The following is a 13,849-nucleotide window of genomic DNA, read 5'->3' as shown; positions in this document are numbered from 1 at the left end:
GACGGGCCGATATTATCGGCCTATATTAGGCATTTTCCAAACTATCGGCATCAGCATTTATAATGGCCGATAAATTAATATTTTAAAAATAAAATAAAAACGAACGAAACACCCTTCAACCATGTCATGAGTGTTGGTGTTGTATAGTTTGTCCACCAGAGGGCACTCTACACCGTCCCTGCTGGCAACACTCGTGTTTAACACGCCACACATCCTGCAACCTGCTGATCCAGCCAGAGTCGGGCAGAGAGAACCAGTTATCTGCGAGTGAGATCATCAGTGAAGTGTGTTCATGGTGATTTGGTCACGAGACATACATTGCTTGAATAACAATTAAAAGAACATCCCCATCAGTTCTCTTAACTCAAATAAGCATGACAAAATTCGTGAAAACAATGTCCAGTTTTGCTGCTGTTAAATAAGCCGACAGTGAAGCGGAATTAGCTAGTAATTACGTTACGTTGTTACAGTGTAGTTGACTGTCTGTCCTTTTAACTTTTGACAATGTGACTGAAGATGTATTTCTTTAATAGCGTGACAGTTATAGCAGTGAGACGTATCATCTCTCCCCGGCCTGTTATTTTGAAAGCGTATGTTTTACAATTTGCAGTATGACGTTATCCATTGCTAAATTATGGCTCAGCATAGACTAGCTAACCACAAAGCTAGCTAATGCCATGAATATCAGTGGAAGACCGCTAACGTTAACATTAATGAGCTTGGAAACCACAACAAACTTATTCTGCCTAAATAAAGTAATGATTACTGTATTTATAACTAGTATATCTGTAGTTACAGTGTTTGAAATCCAATGAGTTTCAGACTGTCGTTCAGCCGCAGCATTAACGAGTTAAATAATGGATTTAGATCACTAAATAGTAGGTTTTAGAAGGCAGGCAGCAACTGATAATTGAAAATGGTTTGATGTAGCTTGATGGAAATAATTTTAAAAGTGCAGGTAAAGGGATAAGCAACCCAGACAGCACACATACATCTGCCCGATGTCGGTTTCAGATCAGCATGGAATCCTCCCATATAATAATGTCGCAGGGGTATCGGCCTGAAGTCGCTTCCATGTATGTTGGCTTTTGATCGTTCCTACTATCCAAAGCAGATCCCGCTATCTGTTTTTTTTACCCCAGCTTCCATGTATGTTGGCTTTTGATTGTTCCTACTACCCAACGCAGATCCCGCTCTATCTGTTCTTTTTTTCGTGTGTAGCAGGCAGCCAGGCACGTCAGATCAGCCTCCTGGAGCAGCGATTTTCAGGTTGGTAAATTCACTCATGTAAATTGTCAGAAAATAGGCATTGTGTCAATTGTATGACTGTTTATATATTTGCCTGCTAGGCTAAGCCATAACTTGGTGTACATTACTTTATAAAGAGCTGTTTTGGGGTAATTAATGACAAAACTTCGTTGTGAACTAATTCACGTTAGCTGGTTGAGCTAACACTGGAAAATACGTTAAACCTAGCTAGCGGCTATGGCGAAATGTTAACACTACAGCATCCATGATTACCGGTACAAGGACAATAATATGCTTGGGTGTAAGAATAGCAAGTTATTATTTGACCGTGAGACTTAACCCAGGAAAGGCTGTCGTTTTTGTATGGAGAGGAGTGGGAGCTAGGCTATTAGCTAACGTTACTGTCTTGGCTGAGCTAACCTGCTGGTCGTGTCATCATAACGCCTTTGCACAGAGGAAATGCACAGATAAATGCATCAGCCGAAGTTCCCAAAGGAAATGTAGGCTACGTTTCAGTCCCAACTTTCTCTAGTTACTTCCAGAGTTCGTGTTTTGGCCGCCGTTAGCGCGCTAGCCAAGTAACGGCATTAGCTCGCCTCTGCTTGATTGAAAAATCAGCTGAGGTAATGCTAGGTTCTAATGGGTTTGAAATCAATTTCTCCGAGCTCGGTAGTGGTTCTCTGCATCTATGAAAATTCATTAACAGCAATCTGTAAAGATAACTTAGACTTTAAAGATGAAAGTGTTGCGGTGAATTAATTGTTGTTTTTGTCTCTTGCAGGAGAAGAACCTGATTTTAACAGCATTTTTTCATCATTCAGACTTTTTTAAACATTCAATAAAATGAATTGAAAATATTTCTGGCATCTTTCTTGTGTCTTTATAGATCTAATAATTTATAGCCTAGTGTAAAATGTGCAATCTCAAGTTCCGACCTAAATAAATAAAGGTCGTATAAGCCGGGGGTGGGCATAGCTTTGATGATTCGTTGAAACATTGGCTCATTGTCGTTTTCGATGATTTGCCGACATCCCGGCGATGTCTTGCCAATGAGCAAACGATGAGTCGTTGAAACATTGGCTCATTGTCGTTTTTGATGATTTGCCAACATCCCGGCGATGTCTTGCCAATGAGCAAACGCTTCCTATGCGATGTCTTCTAGGGCATTCATCGGCCCGACATCGGTAAGATTTGTGTGTGCCGTCTGGGAAGCTGACATTGTAATTATAAGGTAGCTTATAAGGCAATAGGGACTAATTATTACACACGCACACTCAAACATTTAGGAGTGACCTTTATCTTGTTTAATGATAATACAAATGATGATGATAGTAATAATGTCATCATTATTTTTTGTAATTATTAGGTCTTAGTTCAAAGTTATATTTATGAAGCTTACCAAGTCTTTTAATACTGGTAACTTTGATTTGGTTGTTGTTGTTATTGTGTTTTTGTTAAAAATACTAAGTTGCATATCTTCAGTTTCTATTTTTATACATTTTATTTATCAGAACTTTAATATATTTTGATGTTCCTCTGTTCCACTGTGACAATATTATTTAAAAAATAAACAAGTTTGTTTTTAAAATGCATTATCATATTATTTTAGTCAATACTCATAAATAACTACAAATAACTAATGCTAGGGAAATCTGTTAATGTTTTGTTGCGCGTTTCTGAAAAAAAAAAATATATATATATCGGCCGATATATCGGAATATCGGATTTTTAAATAAGCAAATACTTGTATCGGTATCGGCCTTCAAAATCCTTTATCGGTCGGGGTCTACTCCTAACATCTGTCTGTGGTACACCTTTTATGGAATGCAACAGACCCAAAAAGTGATAAATAAAACAATGCAATTGTAACGTCGGTGCGCTGGACTGTGCGGTAGGAGCCCCCACAATGCACTAGCTGGGTTCCGGGAGAACTTTGGGGGGTTGTTATTGTGTGTGTTTTTGTCTTTAGTTACTGTTTATGTATGTGTTTTAGTGTAGCGTGTTCTTGACTACCCTTGTGTGTACCATGTACTGTTGTCCGTGTCCCCCGCTTCCAATGAAGCTGGTGATTGTGATACGAAGCCTCATTGCTCGAGTCATTACAGTATGGATAGCTTACACTATGATATAATGATCACCTACTGTGTAGGCCTACCCTACTGACATCAGCATTTCTCATTTAATGTAGAATTATGTAGAAAAATCACTGGATTTCTCCTTTAAAGCAAGAACAAAAAGTCCAACTAATATCTAATGTCAGTCCAACATGTTAGATTATGGCCTACTGTTAATGTTGTATGTTTTACTAACGTTGAACTTTTCAATTAGTAAACATCAAACACAAACAATCACATTCACACACAGATATGACAAGGCATTGCCAACAGACAAGGCATTTAGACATAACATGGCAATAGAATGAGTTGTTAAACCATTCATCACCTCTATAGTAGCCTAGGCTATGGATAGCTATACTATGATCACTACTGATCACCTGAATTTACCCTTGGGGATCAATAAAGTATCTATGTATGTATGTACTGTATGTATGTATCTATCTATCTATCTATCTCTATCTATCTATCTATCTATCTAGTTGTAGGCCTACCCTAATGGCATGGCAAAATGCCTGATTTTCCATTTCAATTCGGCCTACTTATAAGATATTCCCTCTTATCAGCATTTCTGATTAGTCCTATATTTGAGATAGAATTCTGTGGCACAGACACAGAATTATATCCCAAGCCCATAAGGACACATCTGCACGATTTTTTTAATCAAATGTAAACATTATCATATGGCATAGCTGAAACTACTAAGTTAGTTAGTTATAGTTGTAAGCTGGTCTTTACAGCGAGCACAAAGCTAGCCAACGTACAAACATTTGCTTACATCTTGCTGGAGAAGCAGCCGATGTGGTTGCCTTTTGGAGTGTGTGTTTCCCCTCTTTCTTTACGCGGAAGCTAATTATCGTCTGTGGCTCCAATCGTTGTGTGCGCAGCAGACCTCCGGTAACTTGTTTGCAGGCGATTCAACGTGTTGAAGGAAAACACAAAGCGACTAAAAGTGGTAGATAAACACGTTGCCAGTGCTCTGAACTTTGCCTTGTCTGCAGTTAGCCTAGGTTTAGTCGGAAATAGCGTTTTTTTTTTTATAACTGCACGCCAATCCTGCCTAACCGAACTTGTTTGCCCACCTGGTGGTGTTTGTATCAGTGTGCAGATGTCCGCAGATACCTAAATGGTCTGTAGGGAAACTGGTGGGAGTTTCACGAGCTGCCTCTCCTCAGCGCGCGTCGAGACAATAGCGGAGAGACAAGTTCGCGACAGGAAGTTGTTCGTATGACTCTTTAGAACAAGGTGTTTTGGATTCTATAGACAGAGCGTGCGTGGGCTATCCTACCTAATTTAGAGGATATATGTGCACTGTAATAAATCACTTTGGATAAAACCGTGAAAGTTTTCAAGGCTAAATGAGGAAATGGGGAGCTAAGCCTACCTGTATGGCGAGCGTGTCCGCGTTGCAGAGCTGAGCTGCAGAACAACTTTCACTTTCGTTTCAAGTGTGTAGCAGGCACGCGCAGTCACGGCGTTATGGGTTGGGCCCAACAAGGACCAGCCTACATTTTCCCTAAAAAGAAATCGTACTTTTAACAAAGGAATAAAATAAAGTAGGCTAATAAATAACCACATTATCATGGCGTTTAATTTGATCAACATCAGGAATACTAAACGTCTTGGTCTAGTTGTGCCATCTTCACTGACACACTTCACTAACAGCGTGGCTGTTTGAGTAGCCTATAACATCATACTGCCAGAAATAACACATCAGACATGGAAATACAAACATTTCTGGAAGCACCTCTGAAAACATTCTGAAGCATCTTCTACAAAAGTCACCCTTCACGAATAACATAACCATCATCACCAACATTACGAACATTTACAACACCAAATCAGAAAAGGTTGGGACGTTGTGAAAAATGCAAGTAAACACAAAATGTGATAATCTGAAAATCTCGTAAACTCATGTCAAAAAGGAGAAAGACAACATATCAAATGTGGAAAATATATGTTAATTTAGAATTTCATTCCAGCAACATGTTTCAAAAAAAGTTGGGACAGGGCCAAGAAAAAGCTGGAAAAGTTGTGTATTGATAAGGAATTGATGAGGAATAACTAATTAGGGTAACCGGCAACATGATTGGGTAAGAAAAAGAGCATTCCAGAGAGGCAGGGTCTCTTTATCTTTAAAAACAGGACAGACAGGGTTCCCACGGGTCATGGTATTTCTGGAATATCATGGAATTTTAGAAATTCTATTCCAGACATGGAAAGTCAGGGACTTATAATATTTGGGGCAAAGTCATGGGAATATCAGGGAATTTTGTTGTAGCAGTTTAAAATTTACACGCAAAAATACAAATATATTTCAGAATTGGTGTATATCTGGTTATTAGCTTTACTGCTTCCCTGAGTAGCCCAACTATGTTTATTCGATGCCTATTTATTTATCTTCTTGAACGCTACCCAGGTGCCCTGAAATCATTGGTCGGTATATTGTACTCTTCATTATATAGTAAGTCATGGAAATTCAGGTTTTTCATCAGGGAAAGTCAGGGAAAAGTCATGGAATTTTACATTTGACTTCACGTGGGGACCCTGGACAGAACTGTAAAACAATATTGGATGACCGTGTTCTTTTGGACCTCAGATGGCACTGCATTAAAACCAGTGCTGTTTCTGTAATGAAAATCATTGTATGGGCTCAGGTAAACCTCTGATAACCATTGTATTCGAGCAAAGTTTGATACTCCTAGGGTTAGGGTTTTCTTTTAATTTTCAACATTTTGAAAATTTGTATTTGTATATGATCACTGTGTGTGTGTGTGTGTGTGTGTGTGTGATAAGTGTGTGTTTATTTAGCAGACGTGTTGATATTGTTATTCACAGCTAAGTACACACTCACACATACACACACACACACCACCAAGTACACTCACAACATGCACACATACTGCAAATGCAGTAAAGTAAAGTAAGTTTAACATTCAAAATTAAAACAACTGTACAGGAAAGTATAGGTCAGTTGCTCAGGGAGCATAATGGGTTGATATATTAAAAAAAAAAAAGAATAATTATAAAAAAGGAAAAGTTAAATGTATAAATCAAGCCTTGAAGGCTACCATATGAGTGACTGTAGTTTCCACGCTGGACAGTTGTTTTAATTTTGAATGTTAAGAAAGTTAAATGTTAAACTAACTTTACCGCGGTGATTTCTGGTAAGTGTAATATTTAGCAAATGTAAATCTCAAAATACTGTATATATACTCACATTAAATGTAGACTTACAGGCCATGGATCTCTGCAGGTCCCCTTACTGCATCTGACCTGAGTAGAGGGCCCCACTTGATCTTCCTCACTAGTGTTAGTGTCATTCTACCTCTTAATCACTAGTCACTAGTGTTAATCTTTGTGTCATTCTACTGTACCTCTTCATCACTAGTCACTAGTGTTAGTGTCATTCTACCTCTTCATCACTAGTCACTAGTGTTAATCTTTGTGTCATTCTACCTCTTCATCACTAGTCACTAGTGTTAGTGTCATTCTACCTCTTCATCACTAGTCACTAGTTAGTGTCATTCTACCTCTTCATCACTAGTCACTAGTGTTAGTGTCATTCCTCCTCTTCATCGCTAGTCACTAGTGTTAGTCTTTGTGTCATTCTACCTCTTCATCACTAGTCACTAGTGTTATTCTTTACTTCATTCTACCTCTTTTCACCCTATGTTCTATCATGTCTTCATTCTTTCCTTGTGCACCCAGACCCTTGTAGGTTTCACCTGCCTCTGGTTGAACCTCTCGTAAATCAGACTCTGGAGATTTACCAGAGGTTTGCTATCTGTAATGTTATTTTCTCTCTCATCAATTCATAAAATGAGAGTGCATAACAAGAAGAGATTAAAACCTTCAAAAACTTCAGCTGTTATCCAACAAAGTTAGGTTTCATCAGGCTACAATGAGAAGCTGAGTTATGAATTCAACAGTATAGTACTAGTACTGACCAGTTCTATTTGATAAAAGGCTTTTTGGATCATCTGGCGTAAGTCTTGCCAATAATGTTTTGGCACTGAGCAAAGTCTTACCTATAAATGTTTTGGCACTGAGCAAAGTCTTACCTATAACTGTTTTGGCACTGAGCAAAGTCTTACCTATAAATGTTTTGGCACTGAGCAAAATCTGTATTTTGTTGAATTTTTCATTGTGAAAAGAAACTCTGGTAAATACAAGTCACAGCAAATAAACTTTTCTTTGATTCTTTCAAATTACTGTAGCTGGCTTTTATTTCATGAAGTTTAAAGCAACACCAAAGCACTTTTCCTCTGTCACACACACGCTATTTGTTTATCCAAGCACCGGCTTTGCGAATAACAATGTCCACAGACAAGGTATGTTGCATGATTTTATGAAAGTACTGTATGATGCATTGCGATATCAGAAGCAAGTCAAATTTGTAGTTTTTCATTTGAACTATAGACCCGATCTGGCAAACTTCCATAGTGCGGTTATAGCTGATAGAGGGCCGCAAAGAGAATGCAGAAGTGCGTTCACTCTGTTACAAGTTGATGAACCATTGAAACGATTTTGGAAACATTTTAAGATACAAAATAATCTTTGGTGTTGCTTTAACGCATGCAGTAATTAGGTGAACAAGTGCACCATTCCACTTTAAAGTTTCATAACATAACAATACCTTGTTATGGCAAGGCAAGGCAAGGTAATACAATTTTATTTATATATCGCATTTCATACACAGGGGTAATTCAATGTGCTTTACATGAACAAGCATAAAAGGGCAGTAGTTCAAAAAATGTTAAAAAGTAAACAGTAAAACGTAGTACATAAAATAGAATAGTTAAAAGACATAAAAGACCACATAATTACAAAATGTTGCAAACCAGTGATAGTGATCCTTGTCAAACACAGCAACCACACTATTTCTACGTCATATTGATCTCAAAAGAACTTGTGGCACCATTCAAATTGCATAAACATTATGTTTTATGTAATTGTCTACAAAATGTGGCATAAGGAAACCTAAATGCTACTAGACTGGAGCACTCCAGCTGTTCCCACTATACCCAGCTATTGGCAAACCATTTGAAACATGCCCCAGCTAGCAAGGTTCTCTGAGAGCCAACCGTGCTATTGTTGTTTGACAAGGCGAGGCTGTAGGCTGTTAGATTGCTAGATTTGGAAAAACATAATGCCTCTATGATTTAATTTAATTTAGCTTCATATTTCAATTCACTCTCAAGACAGTCATGCTCATGGTCTTCCCATGGTCTGTAGGGCGTGAAGTGGTGGGTCAATCCCAGCCCAACTCTCTCAGCAGGGAAGAGTGTTGACTCAGAAGGATTTTGAAGAGCAACTTTATCTCAGAAGTCCCACAAGAGCGCAGGGCATCAAACAGACATCTCATCTTGCCCTGGTCAGTAAGTTCTGCTTTGATGTTGTTGTACTGTTCTGTTTTGATGATGTTTTTTGACAGCATCTCATCTGCTAGAGGCATCACGTTGGTCACCCTCTGAATGAGATCTGGCATTTTGTCTTTGAGGAACTCTACTTCGTCTACTGTGTGAGTATTGTCCTGCCGAGGTTCCCTCAAACGTTCAGTTCTCTGGACTTCTGCTTGATAGACTGTTTCTTGCTTCACAGAGGTTTGGATGTTGATAGCCTCAAATAAGCTTATGAGTGTGGTGGATTCAGAAACTTCAGTAGAGGTGGTAACATTGTCTTGTTGGGGTTTAGTCCAGCATTCAGTTCCCAAGATGTCTGCTTGCCAGACTTCCTGTTTGTCTCCAGAGCTGTGGAGCTCCATCTTGAAGTCGACAGCCTTGCTTATGCGCACCACAGAGAAGTTGGGAACAAAATGGCAGTCTATGAGGTTCAGCTCTACTGGATAAACTCTGGACTTGCAGTCAGGCTTTAAGCTATAGAAGCCATTCATCTGAAGAGGTCTCACAGGTCGGGGCATAGCCAGTTTGACACCACTGAATTCCTCCGATTTTTCCTGGTCCTCCACTAGCTTCTTAAGTGTTAGATTCACTGGCAGGAGGTATGTGCGAAAAGTGAGGGGTAACATGCTGCTCCGATAAACCAGCACATCAGCATGGGTCTCAATTGGCCTCTCACTCTCCTTCTTGTTGCCAGAAAAGAAGAAAGATTTTAGAGAGTAAAAAAGCCCTAAAAGAGAAAACGAGGGGTTCACCAGCCTGGCATGGAAGCGACTCAAATCACACTTCTCTATAGACACTCCACTGTCCTGCTTATGCAGAACCTCCACAGCATCCTTCAGAGAAGACCGGCTACCTCCCAAACAGAGGAAATGTGGCAGGTGGATCTCCTCCAGCTCTCCTGAGATGAGCTTGATGTCCATTGAAGGTCCAGCTGGTCTATACTGCATGTGGGGCAGCTCATCAGCCAAGAGATGCCAGTCTATGAAGTGGTACTGCAGGGTGACTGGACCAGCACACGTCCAGCGCAGACCAGACTCTGGGCACTCATAGCTCCCTGTAGGAGAGCTCAGGCTGTAGGTGGAGACGCTGTCCACTGTTGAGACTTCAGGTTTCACCAGGACCCAGTGGCTGGAGTCTGGAACTTCAGCACAGGATTCACATTGGTGTTCCTCCCTTTAAGACACAGACACACACACACACACACACACATTGTTGAAAAACAGAAAAAGCAGAATAATGAGATGTTTCTCCCTCTAAACATTGGTGATCGAAATGTGATATTTTATCTGTGGCAAAAGTATGAGTCACTGATCAGAGTGAACATACACAAGGTGGCAGGTCCCTGGACGTGTGTGTGTGTGTGTGTGTGTGTGTGTGTGTGTGAAAGTTTGCTTTCTACATGAACTAGCTCAAAGTTCAGTTCACAAATTTTAACATGAACTAGTTCAGTTCATACTAAGTTTCAAAAATAATCTAGTAGATAGTTCTTTTTTTTCCATATGTTGCTGCGAGCTATTATTTTTAAAAATTATTGCCACAGCCCATATAGACAGCAATTATTGTTATCAGTTTTAAAGAAGTTCGGTGTGATATTGACCTAAAGTGTGTTGAAACATGATACCGAGTGTGAACTTTTGTCTCATAGCTCATCTCTGCTTGTCCCCTGCACTCCGAAATCTGGCGCAAGTTAGCCGTTGCTACCAACAGGTTTTCAATGGGGGGGTGCCTCAGGCATCAGACTAGCCATGCAAATAAATCACTGTTTTACACCATTTACGAGGCTCAAAGTAGCTCCAAACTTCATTGGTAGACTTCCAAGGGCCCTGACATTTAAAAAGAGACATTGAGAACTTTGAAAAAGCACTGGTAACTTATTTACTATTTATACAACAGTACCTTCAAGGAAGTTTATACAGACAATTTAGTCACGATAAGTCAGGAGTGCAGATGAACAGGTATGATAAAGGGATCAGATTCCAAAATAATTCTGTGGGACCATAAGCCAGTTGCTTCCAGTATCCATGCATTTCCACAGGTATGATATTGGAGTGGATTGATGCCTTTAATTTGGGCCAAAACAGGAATTGAGCGGAAATGCAATGACCCGGATTCCAATATGGTATGGATGCTGTAACCAGTATCCAACCCCAGTCCCATCCTTTTTAAAGTCCACCACCATCACCAAGGAATTATTTTTGGAATTGTTTTTTTAAATTGATTTTGGGGTTTTTCATGCCTTTAATCCTGAACATAGTTCAGCAACCCTGGATCAAATGCGGTTTCGTACAGATCAAACAGATCCCATACAGGATGCCATCTCCTTGCATTCAATTCTGACACCCAGTCCAACATTATAATAGTCTGCTTTTTATTGACTGAGGGGTTTTAATATCATCATCCCACACATCCTGAACATAACCTTCCAGCAACCCTGGATCCAATGCAGTTTGCGGAAGACCAGCACCCTCAAACAGATCCATACAGGATGCCACCCTCTTCAATTTTGCCCTATTACCCTCTTCAATTACTCAGCCCTATTACACCCTCTTCAGAATGACAAATAGTTATAATAGTCTGCTTTTTATTGACTACAGCTCAGCTTTAATATCATCATCCCACTAACCTCATAAACAAACTTCATAACCTGAGTCTACTCAGTCCTATTACTCAACATGAGCACAATGAGCTTCCTCACACATGAACACAGGCCATTACAGCATGGTCGCGCTTTGGAACCACCTCCTCCAGCACCCTCATCATGAACACTGGAGCAGCCGTACACCCTCTTCACACATGAGCACATACTCAGCCCTATTACACCCTCTTCACACATGAGCACATACTCAGCCCTATTACACCCTCTTCACACATGAACACATACTCAGCCCTATTACACCCTCTTCACACATGAACACATACTCAGCCCTATTACACCCTCTTCACACATGAGCACATACTCAGCCCTATTACACCCTCTTCACACATGAGCACATACTCAGCCCTATTACACCCTCTTCACACATGAGCACATACTCAGCCCTATTACACCCTCTTCACACATGAGCACATACTCAGCCCTATTACACCCTCTTCACACATGAGCACATACTCAGCCCTATTACACCCTCTTCACACATGAACACATACTCAGCCCTATTACACCCTCTTCACACATGAACACATACTCAGCCCTATTACACCCTCTTCACACATGAACACATACTCAGCCCTATTACACCCTCTTCACACATGAACACATACTCAGCCCTATTACACCCTCTTCACACATGAGCACATACTCAGCCCTATTACACCCTCTTCACACATGAACACATACTCAGCCCTATTACACCCTCTTCACACATGAACACATACTCAGCCCTATTACACCCTCTTCACACATGAACACATACTCAGCCCTATTACACCCTCTTCACACATGAACACATACTCAGCCCTATTACACCCTCTTCACACATGAGCACATACTCAGCCCTATTACACCCTCTTCACACATGAGCACATACTCAGCCCTATTACACCCTCTTCACACATGAACACATACTCAGCCCTATTACACCCTCTTCACACATGAACACATACTCAGCCCTATTACACCCTCTTCACACATGAACACATACTCAGCCCTATTACACCCTCTTCACACATGAACACATACTCAGCCCTATTACACCCTCTTCTACTCAGTCCTATTACACCTCTTTACACATGAGCACATACTCAGCCCTATTACACCCTCTTTCACACATGAACACATACTCAGCCCCATTACACCCTCTTCACATGACTGTGTCGCTGTCCAGCCCAACATCATCATGATGAAGGCGGACGACACCACAGTCATTGGTCTCATCACGGGCGATGATGAATCAGCATACAGGAGGGAGGTGGCAGAACTGGTCACATGGTGTGAGGCTAATTTTTTGAATTATTATAATTATTTTATTTAAGATTTAATAGAGCACGTGCTAACATGCTGCATGGCTGTGTAATAGCTTGTACAGATTCACTGTATCACATGCTAACCTGCTGCATGGCTGTGTAATAGCTTGTACAGATGCACTGTAGAGCACATGCTAACCTGCTGCATGGCTGTGTAATAACGTACAGATGCACTGTAGAGCACATGCTAACCTGCTGCATGGCTGTGTAATAGCTTGTACAGATGCACTGTATCACGTGCTAACCTGCTGCATGGCTGTGTAATAACTTGTACAGATGCACTGTAGAGCACGTGCTAACCTGCTGCATGGCTGTGTAATAACTTGTACAGATGCACTGTATCACGTGCTAACCTGCTGCATGGCTGTGTAATAACTTGTACAGATGCACTGGGCTGTGTGATAACTTGTACAGATGCACTGTAGAGCACGTGCTAACCTGCTGCATAGCTGTGTAATAACTTGTACAGATGCACTGTAGAGCATGTGCTAAGCTGCTGCATGGCTGTGTAATAACTTGTACAGATGCACTGTAGAGCACGTGCTAACCTGCTGCATGGCTGTGTAATAGCTTGTACAGATGCACTGTATCACGTGCTAACCTGCTGCATGGCTGTGTAATAACTTGTACAGATGCACTGTAGAGCACGTGCTAAGCTGCTGCATGGCTGTGTAATAACTTGCACAGATGCACTGTATCACGTGCTAACCTGCTGCATGGCTGTGTAATAACTTGTACAGATGCACTGTAGAGCACGTGCTAACCTGCTGCATGGCTGTGTAACAACTTGTACAGATGCACTGTATCACGTGCTAACCTGCTGCATGGCTGTGTAATAACTTGTACAGATGCACTGGGCTGTGTGATAACTTGTACAGATGCACTGTAGAGCATGTGCTAACCTGCTGCATAGCTGTGTAATAACTTGTACAGATGCACTGTAGAGCACGTGCTAAGCTGCTGCATGGCTGTGTAATAACTTGTACAGATGCACTGTAGAGCACGTGCTAAGCTGCTGCATGGCTGTGTAATAACTTGTACAGATGCACTGTAGAGCACGTGCTAACCTGCTGCATGGCTGTGTAATAACTTGTACAGATGCACTGTAGAGCACGTGCT

At 40.8% G+C, this 13,849-nt stretch overlaps 1 protein-coding gene across 4 annotated transcripts in view; it reads right to left on the bottom strand.

Annotated features, from left to right (window-relative positions):
* LOC125287749 (NACHT, LRR and PYD domains-containing protein 3-like) overlaps window positions 1–13,849 on the bottom strand; it is a 100,172-nt gene that overhangs the window by 30,995 nt on the left and 55,328 nt on the right. For 2 of the 4 annotated variants that reach the window (XM_048233752.1, XM_048233755.1), the window contains one exon: window positions 8,069–9,940. The exons of the other annotated variants lie outside the window; for them this stretch is intronic. In XM_048233752.1, coding sequence (XP_048089709.1) covers window positions 8,617–9,940 — 1,324 coding nt within the window. In that variant the 3' untranslated portion in view covers window positions 8,069–8,616. Of the gene's footprint in view, window positions 1–8,068; window positions 9,941–13,849 lie in introns of those variants that run through there. 4 annotated transcript variants of the gene reach the window in all.

This window comes from Alosa alosa, chromosome 22 (genome assembly GCF_017589495.1).
Source record: "Alosa alosa isolate M-15738 ecotype Scorff River chromosome 22, AALO_Geno_1.1, whole genome shotgun sequence".
NCBI classification, from domain to species: domain Eukaryota; kingdom Metazoa; phylum Chordata; class Actinopteri; order Clupeiformes; family Clupeidae; genus Alosa; species Alosa alosa.
The sequence above is the reverse complement of the archived record's forward strand: the minus strand, read 5'-3'. Positions and strand labels throughout refer to the sequence as shown.